At 46.1% G+C, this 19,928-nt stretch overlaps 1 protein-coding gene across 4 annotated transcripts in view; it reads left to right on the top strand.

Annotated features, from left to right (window-relative positions):
- Positions 1–19,928, top strand: part of ENTPD5 (ectonucleoside triphosphate diphosphohydrolase 5 (inactive)) — a 408,239-nt gene that overhangs the window by 323,679 nt on the left and 64,632 nt on the right. For all 4 annotated transcript variants that reach the window (XM_086937471.1, XM_086937473.1, XM_086937472.1 and 1 more), the window contains one exon: positions 5,513–5,653. In XM_086937471.1, the coding sequence (XP_086793597.1) occupies positions 5,513–5,653 (141 nt within the window). The remainder of the gene's footprint in view (positions 1–5,512; positions 5,654–19,928) is intronic.

The raw sequence follows: 19,928 nt of genomic DNA, 5'->3' as shown, positions 1-19,928 counted from the left end.
CAGGGCCTATATAGGCACCATCCCAGCGTGCTAATGTTCTTTTCTTTCCATGCCAGTCAGCACAGATCCAGAGAGAGTTACCCCTTAGTCACTTTTTGACTGTACTTTTTCGATGTTTTGTCAAGGCTTTTTTTTAGAGTTCTTCTCCTGGTAGGGCAGGAATATCCACTTGGAAGACAGACTTCAAGCCCTGTGGTGCCTGTCTTAGATGTCGGTGACGGACCTGCACCTTGTATGTCTCTGGTGCTTGGAACGTAACCATGACGTGAAGACTTGTGCCGATTGCCATGTCATGCACCCTAAGACCTTGAGGCACCGATCTCTCAAGCTCCTTGACGACCCACAAGCGACGATGCGACTCTCTCAATCTTGCTCAAGAGTATTGTCCCCGGATCGCTCGTGTAGTCCACAATCCTCGTCGTATTCCAAGTTGTCAGGCCACTCTGGTTAATACCACAGATCAAAAAAGCAAGAAGTCAAGGAAGGCTTCAACTTTGCGTCAGAAGACAATGGAGCGTTCACATTCGAGGCCTGGCTCAGTGGTTGAGCCAGAACTTTGTCAGCTCCGCACTCCCCAGAGTTTCCGGGAAATACTCCCACTCTTATAAGCCCATGCACCACATATTTGAGCGGCCTGCTCCCGCTGTCGCAACTTTGGGTCCCACGTGTCCGGGAGGGGGCCTTTCTGGCTTCATGCCAGTGGTTCACTATGAACATGCCAAAGTCACACCTGACTCCCTCTCAAATGCTCCCCTTCGTCGGAGCTGTTCTGGACACAGTGCAGTTTTGGGCTCATCCTCCAGAACGGCGAGTCCAGGATATTCATGTTATGATTCCAATGTTTTAGTCTCTATCCTGGATTTCCGTGAGACTGACTTTGAGGCTGAGGGCCTCATGGCCTCCTGCATCCTGCTTGTGAGACCTGCCCGCTGGCCTATTATGGCTCTGCAGTGAGACCTGAAGTTCCAGTGGGTGCACCATCCGGGAAATCTCTCCAACATGGTCCAGATCTCTGAGGGAACTGCAAAATGTCTGCAGTGGTGGTTAACAAACCCCAGTTGGGTCAGTGGTAGATCCCTCTCTCTTCCTCAACCAGATCTCACAGTGGTGACCAATGCATCACTCCTGGGATGTGGCGGCCATCTGTGATAGGCCTCTGTTCTACGGCAGAATTCGGACTCCGCGTCAACCTTCCGGAGCTCCGTGCCATCCTGCTGACATTAAAACCTTTGCTACCTTTCATCAAGGGAAAGCTAATGCAGATGTTCTCGAACAACACCACCGCCATGTGGTACTGCAACAACCAGGATGGGGTGGGGTTGTGGACCCTTTGTCAAGAGGCCCTGCATCTCTAGGCATGGCTGGAATGTCAGGGTATTTCCCTTGTGGTTCAACACCTGGCAGGGGTCTCGGAACACCAGGGTGGACATACTGAGCTGCAACTGCCATGCGGATTACGAATGGCACCTCCATCTGGAGGTGTAAAGTCTCTTTCAGCAGTGGAGGAGCCTTGATTAGATCTGTTCACCACTGCTGAGACCACGCAATGTAAGCAGTGTTGCGCACTGGAGTTTTCAAAGTGGCTCACACTCGGAGACACTTTTCGTCTTGAGTGGCACTCAGGCCTCCTATACAGCTTCCCACTCATGCCACTCCTGCCTGGAGTCCTCAAGAAAATCAGGAATTACTGGGCCCAAGTCATACTCTTTGCTCCGGAGTGAGCTCAGTGATTTTGGTATTCCAAACTGTTGAGCATAGCCATCGGTCCTCTGATCAGGCTGTCCCTTTGGGAGGATCTTCTGCTGCAGCAGCACAGTAGGGTTCTCCACCTGAACCTGTCAACACTCTTCTTGCATGGAGATTCAACTGCGACAGTTGACCGCTTTCAACTTTCCGCCTGAAGTCTGCGATGTCATTCTGCCCATCCGGAGTCTCTCCACCAAATCGGTATGCTCCTGCCATAGGAGGGAGTTTGTGGCATTGTGTGCAGAAAAGCAGGTTGACACTCCCCCCCCCCCCCCCTCTTTCTCTCCTCCCCCACCCCCTCCGTCTCTCCTCCCCCACCCCCTCCTCCCCCCTGCCCCCCCTCCTCTTTCTGCTCCCTTCTCAGGTTCTTCTCTTCATTCTTTCCATTGCCCAGCAGAGCTCTGCTCTGGGCACCTTAAAAGGTTATCTTTCTGCTATCTCAGCCTTTCTGCATGACCAGCCATCTCTCCTTAAATCCCCTGCTATATATAGGTTCTAGAAAGGTTTGCAACATATATTGTTTCCTTCTCCCTTTATCATGCCTCATTGGGACCTTCTTCTTGTCCTGACCTTCCTGATGTGTGCTCCCTTTGTGGCCTTGCACAACTGTCCTCTCAGGCTCCTTACCATCATAACATCTGCCCAGCGGGTCAGTGAGCTTCAGGCTTTATCATCCAAGCCTCCTTACCTGAACATTTGTCCAGATAAGCTGGTTCTACAAACTAAAGCTTCCTTTCTACTGAAAGTCGTCACTCCCTTTCATGTAGGCCAGTTCATCACTCTGCCTACTTTTTAAGGTCCGCCATATCCCTCTAAGGAAGAGGAGCGACTTCAACTGTACCCAAAAAGAGCATTGACATTCTACATTGACCACGCAAAAGAGTTGTGGGTGGGCAACTAACTCTTTGTAGGGCATGTCAGAGCAAAGAAGGGAAATGCTGTGCAGAAACAGACCATCTTCCGATGTATCGTGCTCTGCATTAAAATCTGCTACGCATTGGCCAAGTAGGAACTCCCTGCGGGTTTGCGTGCTCATTCCACCAGAGCCAAGGCTGAGACCACTGCGTTAGCATGCGGAGTGCCGGTCCTGGACATCTGCCAGACAGTAAATGTACACAAAACAATACTTCCTGGACAGTCCGGTGCATCGGGATGGGCACATTGCCTGTTCGGTGTTGCAGGAGTTTTTGGTATGAAATTGTTTCACAGAACCACCTCCAGGGAGATATCGCTTGGGTATTTATTCTATTCTAAAGTAAAGAATCTGCGGCTAGAAGTCTCTATCAGATGGACAAGTTACTTACCTTCTGTAGCGCTTATCTGGTAGAGACTCTATCTAGCCGCAGGTTCCTTACCGACTGTCCAGTCCTTCCCGCTCTGCGAATGGATTTCTAGGGACCGGGCTTTCCCCTTTCAGGGCCCTATATTTCCACACCAGTGATTCATGTTCTTTGTGGCTCTGCGCTCCTGGTAGAAATGCTGCAAAAAGAAACTGATGTCAGCACGCTGAGGTGGTGTCTATATAGGCACTGTGCACGTCCCATCCAATGCGAACTACTCTGCTGCCATACAGAGGCCATCGATGCCACCTACGGGAATGCAGGCTTACTGCTGGCGAAAACGTTTATGGATCCAGTATGACGCCTGGGGATGATTCTAAGGTAAGGAAACTGCTGCTCGATGGAGTCGCTACCAGATAAGGCATTACTGAAGATAAATAACTTGTCCTTTACTGCGGCCAGCTGCCCCAGATGCAATGAGGCAGAATCATGTCACATCTGGTGATGCCCAGTTGCTGCTGAATTGCTTTGGTTTAACCAAAGGCATAGGTTGTAGACCTCAGTACATAAAATTGAAAAATTCATATGAAAATGATTTTATGATGTCCAAAAATGGACTGTCTAGCCATGTCTCATCTAACTGGGCTGTGTGAAAAGGACTTTACCCATTAATTTCCTAACCACAGGGGATTGACTTAATTGTTTATGCATTGGCAAGAGAAGCTGTCAACAGCCTTTTAAAGTTCTGAAATAGAGAAGATAGCCTGCCTTTCTGTAAGTGGACCGAACAAGGCATTAAAACTGTTTTCTTTTGTACTGAGGTGTTCTCACCAGTGTATTAAAGTCATGTGCTTCCCCTTACATATCCAAAGGTAACAATCTCAATGTCTCTTTTTTCAAAAAAGACTGAGCAGCTTGCTTTTCTGCGAATCTTCTTTTTTTGTTGAGCTTCATGGTTTTAGCTCGGTGTTGCACCTCTCTAATATTTGGTCTTTGGCAAGCAGTAAACATATTAAAACAAGATACAGAAAGTGTATGGTTCCTCCATCAGGTTAACCACAATATCAGTCTACACTGTGTGCTTGATATCTGTGATGTGTAATATACTGTGAAGAATTAATGTTCTTCTGTAGAGTTCTCTCTGATACTAAAAATATAGAAATAGGACTATCTATTGCATGGTCCGTAGACTAAAAATAGATGGATTACGCTCAATTCGAGGAAAAATTATCCAAGTTACCAAACAACTCTGCTCCTTTTGTAGTAGAGGCTGAATGTTAAGAAAGTGAAGGGCTAAGATACGTGTACAGTGACTTTGAGCCACTGAATAGGAAAATGTCATGCCAGGCAGTTGTCAGTATCTAAAGTAAGCCATTGAAGAATGAGTGTGGGTCTGGCTCAATGGCACCAGATTGAAAGTAAACTTAGGCAAACACAAAAATTAAATTAAGAGAATAGACAAGGTGAACATAAATGTCTATTACATTCTTCATTTTAATCCTCTAGCAGAAAGTACTTCATAGAAAAATATGTGACTATCTGGATTTTCACTGATTTCTGTGAAGCAACAGCAGTCTCAATTTACACCCAGAGATTACTGAACAATCAACACCAGTCCGTTTAAAAAAAAAAATCTTTCCTGAGTGGTAAGACGTCAAGTTGATTGAAATGTGTAGTAGGGACTGTGCCACACTCTTGCACTTTTCTCCTTAACCCCATTTGTGCACCTTTTTGTATCAAGACCCCTGGCCCCATCACACCCAGGCATATCTCTTATCACTCATCTTGTGTTTTCAGAGTCATGATCTCTATGCGCCCCCACATCACACCTCACATCCCTTTTGTGTTTTTGCCCTCAGGAGCTTGACACATTTAATCTAGTGAGCTACAGACCGCTTCCTACGAGATACTGGGAGACACAAGCTCTACATATTCTCTGACAGACCTACTATGTAGGCTCCCACTACTCCGCCCAGGCCGAAGCTCACCTAAAGTGCCTGTGCAATACATAAATATCTCATTAGATGCTAGACTGTATTGACATTTGCTGCTATGGTCTACCTCTTTGGCCCTGATGTATTCTTTCTTCATTGGGGGGCTTCAAATGTACATGAACATTTCTAAAAATGTCCTAATCCTGGGGGAACATTTAACATTTCCAAAATCTGCCATAAATTAAGAAATCCACAGAAAATCTGAGCAACCAGTTTGAAAGTAACATCCTCATTGCTTTCTCTGCTTCATCAACATTATATCACTACAATTACATCCTTTACGTACAGGGGGTATGAACAGGCATGTGTTTGTCTGCTGGCAGGTCAAGCACAGGGGTCATGACTTTGAGGAGATGAGGCTGTGCACACTTCTTGGCGCTATTACTAAGAGTCTGCTGGCATTGCCCCTGAAATGTCCCTTATGGTCGCCAGAATGTGTGGCAGCATGGTTCTTCTTCCTTTATAACCTGTTGTGCTTTCTTTGTCTGGTAGGAGAGACCGGATTCAAGGCTTGTTATGCTGAGGTTTTGAAGATCGTCCAAGGAAAGCTCCACCAGCCAGAAGAGATCCAGGGCCGCTCATTCTATGCATTTTCCTATTACTATGATCGAGCTGTGGACACAAATCTAATAGGTACATTAGCCTTGGTGCTTAAGAATCCCTTATACTTTTGACTACTATAACAATTCTATTTAGCCGTCCTTCAAAGGAATGGTTGTATTATTTGACTATTCAGTAACCACAAATGACTCCCTTTGTCATTGTCACAGATTATGACTATCAACTCTGCGCTCTGTAACCCTCTAGTTGTAATGTCATGAGAATGGAAATAGTGCTGACTTGCTTTCTGGTCACCAGTATCCATCTTTGCAGGTCTGGACCCCATACAGGGTGAACTCTGATCGATACTTCTAGCCATAAATTCCTCACCTTTTGAATATTTCCCAGGTGTCCGAAAGCATCCAGAAACTTTTTTTCAGTGCCTCTTCACACTGGAAGTGGCGCCATGCGGCTCCACACTGATGCTTTTCTGCTCAGGAAATGACGTGCGGGGCCTATTGTAGGCGTCACCTCCACAAGTTGACTCCAGTTCATTTCTATCTGTGCCACTAGACTCCGATCCAGAGCTCCCTCTCGTCTCTCAGACCGTTAGCTCCATATTTTTTCAAATTTTCTCTGATGTGCAAGAGATGTAACTCAATAAAACAGGTTTCAAGCCCGATAGAACCTATTGCATACAAATAACTAGGACGGGTCCTGTATGACTTTGTGCCGATACCACTTCTGTCATGAGTTCTCAAGAAGATCAGGACTGACTAGGCCCAAGTTATCCTAATTGCTCCAGATTGGGCACAGAGAATACTGTATCCAGAACTCCTGTGCTCCAGCACATGTCCTCCGATCAGGCTGCCACTTTGGGAGGACTTGTCACCGCAACAGGGCAGGGTCTGCACCCGGGCCGTCACACTCCACTTTCATGCTTGGAGATTGAGCTGTTACAGCTGAACACCTTAGACCTTCCTCCGGAGGTGGTTGATGTCATCTTGACAGCCAGGCATACCTCGATAAAAGCTGAATGCGCCTGTTGTTGGGACATATTTGTGGTTTGGTGCGCACATCCCAGATTGACCCTCTCCAGGCCAAGTTTCCAGACGTTTTTCTGTTTGTTCGGTCTGTAGCCTGGCAAGGGATTGTTCTTACCATTTTGAGATCAGCCCTCATTGTTCAAGTCACTGGTTGTCACGTGATTCTTTTTAAAGGGCTGCGACACGTGTCTTTTTTCCCCTATGTCATGCCCCAAAGGGCCCTTAATCTGGCCTGACAAATCTGTGTGTGCTCCGTTCGAGCCATTTCAGAGCGGTCCTTTATGGCTCCTTACTGTTTCTGTGGACTCTGACATCTTTTCTGTCAAAAGTTGTAATACCTTTCTGCATCTTTCAAACCATCACCCTGCTGTTCTATACTGCGCCTTACCTCTTTGAGGAGAGACTTCATTGCTTGGATCCCAAAAGAAAGCTGAGCTTCTACAGAAATCATACCAAAGAGCACTGAATGGACACTCTGCTCTTTGTGGGGTTTTCTTGTGTGACAAAAGGCAGAGCAGTGCAGAAAAGAACCATCTCCAGCGGGATTGTGCTCTGCATTAAGATCTGCTATGCATTGGCCAAAAAACAGCCTCTGGAAGGACTGCATGCTCATTATATTAGGGCCAAAGCTGCTACCACTGTTTTTTCATGTGGAGTCGCTGTCCTAGACTTTTGCTAGGCGGCTACAAGGGCATCCCTCCATATATTCCCTAAGCATTATTGCCTGGACATCCCTGTTCACAGAGAGGGGCAATTTGCCTGCCCGGTCCTGCAGGACTTTGTTTTTTGAATCCATTGACAGACCCACCTCCAAATAGGTATTGCTTTGGTATCTATTCATAAGTTGAGAAATCTGCTGCTAGAAGTCTCAATAAGAAGAGTGAGCTACTTACCTTTGGTAATGCTCTTTGTGGCAGAGACTGTAGCTGCAGATTTTTGACCAAACCTCTCATGCTCCCCGGTCTGTGATTGGACTCTATCCAGTAATAGGATCTCAAATCTAGAAATCTGCACACAGTCTATCAATGTTCTTTTGTAGGACTCTGATGTCAGCTTGCGGGAGTGGCACCTACATGGGTCACACACATCATTTCTGGAGTGTAACGGCATCAGTGCAGAGCTGCAATGTGCCACCTTCTGGTGAGCAGACTGTAGTAATTAGCTTAGACAAGCCAAGTAGAAGTTGAGAAGTTTATTGAGAGAGACAGCTTGAACAACCACCTTCAGCAAGATACCAGTAGAGACTGTTCAGATGAGCACACAGAGAATGTTACAGTGAGAATGTACAATAACAATTCCAACATGGAATACCGCACACCTTCCCCCCTAAAATAAACAAAAGAGAAATTAAATAGAAAAAGAAAATAGTAAACAAAATAAAAGGAAAACTTCAACACAAATAATCATGTAATTTTACAGGAATCTGCTTGACACGAGAACTCTTCCTCACAACTAAGTCAGGGACATCATTGTCTCGGGAAACAGGATTTTGAGAACAGGAATTAGTTTTTTGGGCAATGGGGTCACCAACATTACCTTCATTAGAAAATGTGGGAAAAACATCTTGAGGCAAAGTATGAACAGGGGAAACATTTAAATCTTGACTCTCCTGCATAAAAGTGTCTAACATAGCAGAGTAAGGCACATGGTCTTCAACAACAGAATTCTTTGGCATGTTATCTGAAGTGGAAACATGGGTGCCAGAGGAAAATGGTGAACATTGACTTTTCCCAAGATTCAAATTTTTACACAGAGACACTCTTCTGAAATTCCATACTTTACCCCCCTCAACACGAACTGCTTTAGAAAAAATTTCAATAACCTTGCAAGGATCAGACCATTTGTTCCATTTATTCCCAACGGACCTGCCAAACTTGACACGTACAAAGTCACCAACTCTGATCTTCCTACCACGGTTGTTTGAAGATAAGAAATTACTTTTCATTTTTTCTTGGTATTTCAAAACTCTATCTTTAACTTTATCACTGTCAAAAGAAGTTTCACCCGGGAATTTAATTTTCATCCACCAAGGAAGAAGTTTTGAACCGGGCTTCCTACCTCTAAGCATCTCAAAAGGAGGCAGCCCTGTGACTGAGTTGGGCGAGGTTCGATAAGACAATAACGTAGCACGCAAGGCTTTTCTCCAATCCAAATCACTCTTAATGGCCAATTGGATGGATTCCTTAATGACCCTGTTAAAGCGTTCCGTTTGACCATTGGCCTGGGGGTTGTAATTGGACACCCTTTTATGCACAATGCCACATCTTTCAAGAAAAGACACAAATTCTCTACTGATAAACTGTGGACCATTATCAGACACAACATCAGCTGGAATCCCTTCCCTACAAAAAACTTCATCTAGGAACTGAATAACCTGTGTAGAATCAACCTTGTCCACGATCTTGAGTTCCGGCCATTTAGAAAAGTAGTCAATTAAGACTAAAGCAAACACCTCTTTGCTAGGAAACAAAGAAAGAGGTCCAATAATATCAATGCCTAATTTTTTCCAGGGACAGGTGACAAACTCAATGGGAGAGATATCCGTGGACAAAGGTTTGACAGTCTTGTCACTTTTGGCACACGGAGAACAAGAACTAACCCACTTATCAACCATTTTATCAATCCCGGGCCACCAGTAGAATTCACGGATACGTCTCTTGGTACTGGACATTCCCATATGGCCTTCGTGTGCCATAGAAACAATCTTTTCTCTTAAAGTAGAGGGAGGAATAATTTTATCACTTCTAATAACAAATCCTCGGTCAAACATAAGTTCATCCTTAACCTTAAAGAAAGAAAGGACATCACCAGAGAGATACCTTTCCTGGGGCCAACCATGCTGCAAATAATCTACCACGGCAGATAAGCAAGTATCATTACACATTGCTTCCCTCCAAGCAATCTCAGATATGCCATCGGACAGACCTGCACAGTTGCATTCATTGATATCATCAATGTTAAAAACTACATCAGAATCAGATTGGTCAGGACAAATGGAATTAACTAACGGTAACCTGGACATGCAATCGGCATGTACATTCAAGCGACCAGGAATATACTCCACAATACACTGGAATTCATGCAGTTTTGCAACTAGGCGGGCCAAACGCGCAGTTAAAGTTCTGCCACCACCAGCTGCCAACATATTTATCAAGGGCTTGTGGTCGGTCCTTAGTCGAAACCTAGTTCCCCAAATAAACTGTCTAAAATGCTCACATGCCCAAGTACATGCTAAAAGCTCTTTTTCTATGGTGGAGTAGTTATACTCAGCCCCGCTCAATGTCCTGGAAGCATACGAGACTACATGTTCATGTCCATCACTTTTCTGGATTAGCACAGCACCCAAACCGACATTGCTTGCATCCACACATACTATGCATTCATTACCCAACTCAAACGGTCTAAGAAAAGGGGCATTCGCCACTTCTTGCTTCATAGAATCAAAAGCAGATTGTTGGTCGTTGCACCAAACAAATTTTACATCTTTTTTTAACAGAGATCTCAAAGGATGAACTTTTGAAGCATAGTTCTGAACAAACTTACTATAAAATTCAGTTAGCCCTAAAAATGACACCAACTGTTCCTTGGTCGACGGTGCTGCTGCTTTTGCAATGCTCTGAATGTGATTGAACTTAGGTTTGATACCTTCAGAGGAGATCTCGTGACCAAGATATTCAACCTTGCTTTGTCTGAATTCACATTTTGACAATTTTAATGTTAAACCCTTTTCTTGAACACACTTTAAAACTTTCTCAAGATTTTCGTCATGCTCCTCAAAATTTTTACCATAAATGAGAATATCATCTTGAAAGGCGATGGCACCTAAACAACCCTCTAAAACAATTTTCATAAGCCTTTGGAAAACAGAAGCCGCTAAACCAAAAGGCATTCAGCAATATTGAAACATACCTTCTGGTGTAATGAAGGTTGTTAGAAACTTAGACTCTTCATGCAACAATACCTGATGATATGCACTAGTTAAATCTAGTGTAGAAAAAACAGATGCACCTGACAGGGTAGAGATGAGCTCATGTATATGAGGCAAAGGATGTCTGTCTATCCAAATCTCCTTGTTTAAACTTCGAAGGTCAACACACAGACGAAGTTCGCCATTGCTCTTAAGGGATAAAACTACAGGTGAAACCCATGGGGAGGATTCCACCGGTTCTATGATTTTCTTATCAACCAAATCAGACAAAATCCCTTTCAATTTTTCACGATAAGCCAAGGGGACATTTCTTACTTTATGCCGAACAGGGATGGCCGATTCTTTGAGAATAATACGGTGTTTAAAGTTTATAAAAACTCCTAAATTATCAAAAAAAATGGATGAAAACTTGTGCTTCAATTGAACAATAAAATCATTCTCAGGAGGGACAACATATACAGGGGGAGAAGCATTAGGATCAAGTTTAATGCCTAGGTCGTGTTGATGAGGCCAACACAATATGGATGCTCCTTTGGTAGCAACATAAACTTTACCTTTGGTTGTCCTGTCTTTAAACTTAATATCAGCCAACATGTACCCTACAATATCAATTTTCTTACCAGTATACCCACCAGGATTCACATCTGATGGTAATAATTTGGTCGAGCTCCAGTACTGGTTAAAAACATTTTTGCCAATTATAGTGTACCATGCACATGAATCAATGAGCATGGGAATTTCCTTACCATTGATAACAATAATATCAGTGGGAAATCCTTTACATTCCGAATCACCAACACACAATAAGGTATTGATTTCAGAAGGTTGTTCTGTGTCCTCACATTCTTCGTAAGACACGAAATTTACTTTTTGAGAGGATTTACACATTTTGCTAAAGTGGCCAGATCTTTTACACTTTATGCAAATTTTGTTCCAAGCAGGACAACCTCTGTAGTTACCTACGTGGTCATTTGCACCACATCTATAACAAATAATCTGGGATTTTTTTACAGGAAATTTATTTTCTCTTCCAGAAAAATCCTTTCTGGGAGGAAAAGAGGGCTTTTTATAATTAGTAAAATTTTTTACTAATGACACTTCAGGAATAACTACCTTACTTTTGGCATCCTGACTTCTGATTTCATTCACAAATAATTCGGATTGCTCAATGCCTTTGGCAATATTTAACACAGCACTAAGGGTAGATTCAGTACCCATCCAAAGACGTTCTTGAATTTTTTTACTTTTTGTACGCATCATAATTTGGTCCCTTAAAACCTGTTCAAAATTAATGGTTTCAAAAGCACAGTACCCAGCCAAAGTGCGCAATGCGGCTACATAGTTTTCTATGGATTCATCCTCTTTTTGTGCTTTAGAATAAAATTTAAATCTTTCCATTACAGTATTGATCTTCCTTCCAAATCTAATGCTTAATTGCTTTACGACTATCAAAAATATTTAAATCAACAGCACCAACATTTTCAATAGGAGGTAAGTTTTCTAATTCTTTGAGTCCTGCACCACCTAAACAGTTCTTTAACAAAGCTAACTTTCTTTTAGGCGAACACCCATCTTCCTCAATTACATCTACATAGGCTAGAAATGTAGGATACCAAAGATCCCATTCTACTTTATGATCTCTTGCTGTAGGAAGAAAATGTGAAGGAGAAGTAATGTTATTTGACATTTTTAGGTAAAGAGATATGTGTATACAATGAAAAATGGTTTCACAAAATAATAAAAGTAGTCACCGTGGTCTTGGTAGAAGTAGGCCTCAGTAGAAGAACAGGAAATGCAGAATAAACAAGTGGTCACTGTGAAGTTTTCTTTTTTTTTTTAAAACAAAAACGAAGAATTAAAAATAAGGATGTAACTTGTCAAGTAGATAGCGTTGTAAACGTCGTTATCCTCAAAGAAAACGAAGGAAAAATACACGTTAAAACGATTAGTTTAGCTTGAAATTGTTCGTGGTTGTTGCTATGGAAACCACATGCAACAAAATGGCCGCTGGAACGCACACGCAATAACGTGATGCGTGTGATGACGCTGTGAGGACACTTCACTGGAACGCACACGCAATCGCGTGATGCGTGTGATGACGCTGTGGAGACACTTCACTTGGAATCAACGCGTTGAAGAAGAACGGAAAACAGCGCGCGTTCCTAAGCCTCGGTGAGTTTTCAAATGATGCAATGAACGCTTTGAGCACGATGAAAGTTTAAAAATGACAAATGATGCAATGAACGCTTTGAGCACGATGAGAGCTGGAAAAATGACAAAAATCAAACAAAAACGTCCCCAAAAGTAAACAGGAACAGCGCACCAGTAAAACTCCCAACAGTCACAAAGGGGAAATAGACAAAACTCCCGCTGGTGCAATCAAAGCACACAAATAACGCAGCCTGCCGCTGGTGCAATCTCCATATACATATCAAAAGGAGAAAAAACAAAACGATACCTTGAATTAATTTAGTTGTGAAAGCGAACGCTGTCTCAATCTCTTGACTTCATCAAAATTCTTGGAGAAATTCTGTAAATCCTTAAGAATGCGTGGTTCTCTTGAATAGATCCCGATCGTCGCCAAATTTGTGTAGTAATTAGCTTAGACAAGCCAAGTAGAAGTTGAGAAGTTTATTGAGAGAGACAGCTTGAACAACCACCTTCAGCAAGATACCAGTAGAGACTGTTCAGATGAGCACACAGAGAATGTTACAGTGAGAATGTACAATAACAATTCCAACATGGAATACCACACAGACGTACTGCAAAAAAGATTCTGTCTGACACCTGTGGAATATTCAAAAGGTGAGGAATATGCAGCTATATAGAGCATGTACCATTGACCGCTAACAAATTAAGTAATTTGTTAGGCATTAACACTGGGGCACCAATCCCAGCATACCAACTGTTCCATCTATGAATGCAGCCAGGAACCTTTAGACAATTTGGTAAATCCAGATACGTCTTCTGTTGTGACCAGTCGGATTCCTTTGTGATACATTTATTCACTGAGACTGAACTTTTCTTGTCAAACTTTTGATTTGCCTTAAGTTACTTAAATCCAAAATGCATTTTTTCTCATCAAGGGCTATGGAATCATAAACCCAGTCAAAATGTTTGTCTTCACGAGGCTATAAAAAAAGTTAGGTGAAGTTCATTTCTGTAGTAGGGGATCTCTGTGTATAGTCATAATCTAGTGAATAGTCCCGCCCATGTGCGCGGACCCCGGAGCAATCAAAAATAATCTCTTAAGCTGTCAAAACATGCAGACCTGCATAGACACTTAAGAGAGAATTTAAAGACAGATAATGCAGCCTATATCCACAGGCTACACTGTCCAATACTTCAACTGGAAATTCCACCAAAAACCACAACAGCACAGCCTGTCCAGGGTTTTCCACAGAGAAAAACCTTGCTTTTAACAGCAAAACCCTCTGGAATGATAGAGAGGAAGGAGTGGACAGACAAGCCCCATAGGCTGCCATTATGTGGCTCAAAACAGGATACTGTGCCTTTAAGAGAACTTTCCAGAGGCCTCACAGTATCCCAGAATGCAGTGCAGGTCCCTTTCACCTTCAGTTCTTTTTTCCGGCTCCTGCTAGCAGGACCCTGGAGCATTAGCTCTTCTTTTCTGAGCTTTTTCTATACTATTTTTGTGTTATTTTTGGATTTTTGTAGCTTCACTCGACGTCTTTGGCCTTTATCTGCATTCTGCTGTGTTTTGTTGGCAGAATTTCTGCAGTCTTCTTGCCTTTAGACTATTTCTAGTCTGACATGTGCTTTGTCTGCAGCTGAACTGAAGGCCAAAGCTGAAGCTCACAAGGTTTGTACTCTGTGCTTGCCTGTGTCTTTGGACACCTGTCTTCTCTGTACCTTCTTTTCTAGGGGGCTTCGGCTTCCACGTTTCAAACAGAGGAGTTTGAAGGAATCTTCAGCCTCTGGGTGAGGTGAGGGTAGGTCCTCTACCGAGTCCCATGCTGTAATCTCTGGGGTTATCCCCAGTAAGGGCACGTCTGAGCTATGACGCGGTTCCAGTCGGCGTCGGGGCCGTCGTGGAGTGCCTGGACGTCATGGAGTGCCTCGACGTCGACGTCATGGAGTGCCTCGACGTCGACGTCATGGAGTGCCTCGACGTCGACGTCATGGGGTGCCTCGACGTCGACGTCATGGAGTGCCTCGACGTCGACGAGATGGAGTGCCTCGACGTCGACGTCATGAAGGACCTCGACGTCGACGTCATGGAGTGCCTCGACGTCGACGTCATGAAGGGCCTCGACGTCGACGTCATGAAGGGCCTCGACGTCGACGTCATGAAGGGCCTCGACGTAGACGTCATGAAGGGCCTCGACGTCGACGTCATGAAGGGCCTCAACGTCATGGAGTGCCTCGACGTCGTGAATGGCCTCGACGCCGACGTCGTGAAGGGCCTCAACGTCATGGAGTGCCTCGACGTCGTCGTCATGGAGTGCGTCGACGTCGTGGAGTGCGTCGACGTCGTGGAGTGCCTCGACGTCGACGTCGTGGAGTGCCTCGACGTCGACGTCATGGAGTGTTTTGACGTCATGGAGTGTCTCTGTCATGGAGTACCTCGACGTCATGGGGTGCCTCGACGTCATGGAGCAGTGATGCTCGACGTCATGGAGCAGGGATGCTCGACGTCATGGGGCAGGGATGCTCGACGTCATGGGACAGTGAGGCTAGACGTCATGGAGCGGTGAGGCTCGACGTCATGGAGCAGTGATGCTCCTTTTGGGGCATTGGTCACTTGGGCTCTGCTCTCTTCCGTTGGGTCCGGACGTCACCGTTAGGGGTGGCTCGGCGTCTCCGTGTTTGACACCTAGATTTTGACGTCTGAGTGTTGGTTGTCGTAGAGACAGTCACTGTTTTAGTGATGGTGACGTCGTAGTGAGGTCGGCGTCATGGGTTAGAGCCGCAGAGTACTGCCGGCTCTTGACGCCTGGGTCTTGTTCCAGGCCTCGCTCCTTGGTGAGCCTCCTGTCGTAGGAGGGGACTTTGTGTTCCCGGCACCTTCCACTCACGACGCAGAGCACTTGATCAGCGTCGAGGACCCCTTCTGATGGGGAGTTTGTGGTTACTCACCACGTGTAAGCGAGGGACGTTTGTCCTTTTGCTTAGTTTTGAGTGCTTGCATGCCTGCACGTCTGCTAGGTCGCCTCCTGCTCAACCACTACTGGTGAGACCACCGGGGATGTTTCAGAATCCTCTCGGTTCCCTCTTCCGCCCACCACCCCAGGGGCCTTTTGCCCCTCAGTCTGCGAACCTCCGTGCCTTGATGCCAGGGATGCGTCTGCCATGAGTACGGGGAGTCCCTCTCCGACTCTTTACTGGTTGGCGGGACTTACCTTTCGTCCACTACCGCCTGACAGGAGGTTCTGGCTCCGACCGTGCTCCTGACTTGGTCGCAGGGGTGGCGGCATGTAGACCTCGCGCTGTGGCCCGCTGTTGTTGGACCGTTGTTGTGAGATCCCTCTGTGGGGGGGTTTTCTTCACCGATTTGTGGTTCCTCTGCCGAGAGACAGGAGGGAAGCCTTACAAGAGGTGGTCTAATGGGCTTGATAGTTTCGGATCTAGGCATCGGTGTTGGAGCGGAGTTTTTCTCTCCTGCCGACCCCCAGGTATTGTGGGTTTGTCCTACGTTGCCATACTTTTATTCGCCTGACGTCTCTGCAGCCTGCGGCTCAGCAGTGTGCTTCTACTCTCCCATTCGTTGGGCAACCCTTGGGCTGCCATGAGAGTAGTGAGTGGCTCGCATGAAGTCTGAATCGGAGACTTTTGGACGGCTGTAGGTTTGGGGCATGGAGAACGGCCTGAGGCCTTCTGCCCTTTCTGGCGGCGTTTTTCCTCCCAGGATTTGCCGGTGGTCCCGGGCCGCCATTTAATGCTTTACAAGTATATTGTGCGCATACGCGGGAGAGCTTGTTGCTCCTCGGCGAACAAAGGCCGGCTGGGTCTAAGTCAGTCTTCGGTTCATCGGCCCTCCTCGAACACTTCCTCCGGTCGGCTCGCGGTTTCAGCTTCGCGAGCTCTAAGCAGAGGCCGTTATCCTGTTTAGGACAAGGGCGATAGAGGACATACCTCTGTCTCAAAGGGGGAGAGGTCTGTACTCCCGGTTCTTTCTGGTTCGCAAGAAGGACAGGAACGAGTTCAGGCCCATTCTGGATTTGCGACAAGCAAACAAGTGGATTCGCAGTAGAGGAATTTCGCATGCTGTCGTTGCATCAGGTTTATACTCAGCTGCAACAGGGAGATTGGCTTGGTGCCATAGATCTACAGGATGCATACTCCCATGTGCTCATTGCACACAGGAAGTTCCTGCGATTCCAAGTCGGCGCCCATCATTATCAGTACACAGTACTGCCAATCGGGCTGAAGTCTGCGCCCAGACCTTTCTCGAAGTGCATGGCAGTGGTAGCTGCACGCCTGAGGAAAAACGAGGTGGCTTCTCTAACCGTGCCTGGACGATTCGTTGATCAAGGCCTCCTCCTTCTCGGAAGCTCAGGCGCACTTCCAGAGGACGTGCGTTCTCTTGAACGAGCTGGGGTTGCACATCAACATGTCCAAGTCTGTCCCCATTCCGGTCCAGTGCATACAGTACTTGGGAGCCTCCGTCAATACGCTGTCAGCAAGCGTGTCTCCTTCGGAGGAGAGTCGGTTATCTCCCCTTAGGAAGGCTCAGGCTCTTGTGACCACCCCATCTACCATCTACGACAGTGGAGACGGTGTCTTCTCTACTGGGGTCGATGGCCTCTTGTATATTCCTCACGCCATACGCACGGCTGCTCATGAGACCTTTGCAGGAGTGCTTGGAGGATCAGTGGGATTAGAGGAAAGGATCTTTGGGCGACAAGATACAACTGTCTCTGCGTGCTCTTCAGTCTCTGAAGTGGTAGTGTTCAGCGGAGAATCTCCTAAGAGGGGTTCCCTTTCACAAGGACATTTCCACACAGACTGTCGTGACGGATGCGTCTCCCCACGGCTGGGGGGCGCTTTCCGGAGACTTGCAGATACAAGGAACGTGGTCCCCGATGGAGTCCACGTATCACATCCTTTTCCGGGAACTCAGAGCTGTTCACTTGGCGCTGAAGGCGTTTCTTCCGTCCTTCCAGACCAACTCTCTGCTTGTACAGACGGACAATATGACCACAATGTATTACCTCAACAAGCAGGGGGGTTCGAGATCGCGCACTCTGTCGCAGGAGGCGCGGGCGATCTGGCGCTGGTTTTTATCCAGAGGACTGACTCTGACGGCTACCCATCTGCCAGGTGTGCAGAATGTTCAGGCAGACGTGCTGAGCAGACTGATTCAGGAAAACCACGAATGGGTCATAAACGATGAAGTACTAGGAGAAGTCTTCGGCAAATGCCGAGACTTCGCCTCCAGGTACTGCCTGTGGGGAAGCTGGGGAATGCGTTCTGGATTAACTGGTCGAACAGCTTTCTGTACGCTTTTCCACCCTTTCCCTTGATTCCGGCGGTGTTCATCAAGCTGTCCCAGTCCAGGGCACGGATGATCCTGATTGCCCCGGAATGGCCCAGACAGTGGTGGTTCACGGACCTGCTTCACCGGTCTCTCCGTCCTCTCATACGGAGGCCTTGCAGGCCGGACCTTCTCACAAAGTTCAGGGGGGCGGATGTTGCACCCCAACCTCTCGTCTTTGAGTTTGGCTGCATGGCTCCTGAGATAGTGTAATATGGCCATTTGAATCTACCAGAAGTTTGTATGGACATACTGAAGGAGGCTAAGCATCCTTCCACTAGGACTTCTTCTGCTTACAAGCGGAAGAGGTTTTTGCATCTGGTGTAAGTCCAAGGACCATGACCTGACGACGTGTAAGGAAGATGTCATCCTTCCGTATCTTCTACGCCTGGCGCAGTCGGGCCTTAATGTCTAATCCTCTACGGTTCATCTTGCTGCGCTGACTGCCTACAGGAAATGCCCTTCAGACTTCCTTCTTCCAGATCCCTGTGATCAAAGATTTTTTGGGAAGGCTGGAAGAAAGCATTCCCTCCTGTCTGGCTTCCTTCGCCTTCATGGGAATCGAATGTGGTGCTGTCCAGATTGATGTCGGAGCCTTTTGAACCTCTTCATAGGGCTTCGTTGCAGCATCTGTCCTGGAAGGCGGCGTTCCTCCTGGCCATCACATCGGCCCGCATAGGGGAGTGATATTCAGTCGTTGTGTTGTCAAGAACCTTATACGGTATTTCATGCTGCTAAGGTTGTTACGCATACTCACCCTAGATTTCTTCCAAAGGTTATTTCTGGTTTTCATGTCAACCAGACAATAACTTTGCCTATGTTTGTTCAGAATCCTGCATCTCCAGCGGAAAGGTCCCTACATTCCCTGGATGTTAGGAGGGTGTTGGAATTTTATCTGGCTAAAACCAGAGATATTCGTGGTTCAGATCAATTGTTTGTCACTTATGGATCAGTCTGGACAGGTCTTGCTACCCCAAAACAGTCCATCTCTAGGTGGATTGTGTCCTGTACACAATTGTGTTACCAAAAGACTAATACGACCTTAGGAGGTAAACCTAAGGCTCATTCCACCAGGGGCAAAGCTGCCACGACTGCTTTGCTACTTAATGTTCCGATTGCAGAAATCTGCAAGGCCGCCACTTGGAAGTTGGTCCATACCTTGGCTAAGCATTACTGTCTGGACACTGATACCAGGGCAGATGCTCAGGTTGGGCAGGCTTTGCTGCGAAAATTGTTCGCACAATAGTGGTGTTATTTCTCGTTTCTCCACCGCCGCTTTGGTGTGGGGATGGGCTTGCCATTCTATTCACTAGATTATGACTATACACAGAGATCCCCTACTACAGAAGGAGTAGTTTCTGTCCTGTAACTCCAGTTCTGTAGTAGGGGTATCTCTGTTATAGTCATAAGCGCCCGCCCTCCTCCCCGGTGGAGAGAGATATTCATGAAAGGAATGCTACAGGTCTGGCGTGTTACGCCTTCAAAAAGAACTGAAGGTGAAAGGGACCTGCACTGCATTCTGGGATACTGTGAGGCTTCTGGAAAGTTCTCTTTAAGGCACAGTATCCTGTTTTGAGCCACATAATGGCAGCCTATGGGGCTTGTCTGTCCACTCCTTCCTCTCTATCATTCCAGAGGGTTTTGCTGTTAAAGGCAAGGTTTTTCTCTGTGGAAAACCCTGGACAGGCTGTGCTGTTGTGGTTTTTGGTGGAATTTCCAGTTGAAGTATTGGACAGTGTAGCCTGTGGATATAGGCTGCATTATCTGTCTTTAAATTCTCTCTTAAGTGTCTATGCAGGTCTGCATGCTTTGACAGCTTAAGAGATTATTTTTGATTGCTCCGGGGTCCGCGCACATGGGCGGGACTATTCACTAGATTATGACTATAACAGAGAT

Source organism: Lissotriton vulgaris, chromosome 9 (genome assembly GCF_964263255.1).
Source record: "Lissotriton vulgaris chromosome 9, aLisVul1.2, whole genome shotgun sequence".
NCBI classification, from domain to species: domain Eukaryota; kingdom Metazoa; phylum Chordata; class Amphibia; order Caudata; family Salamandridae; genus Lissotriton; species Lissotriton vulgaris.
This window is presented reverse-complemented; position numbering and strand designations above follow the sequence as displayed.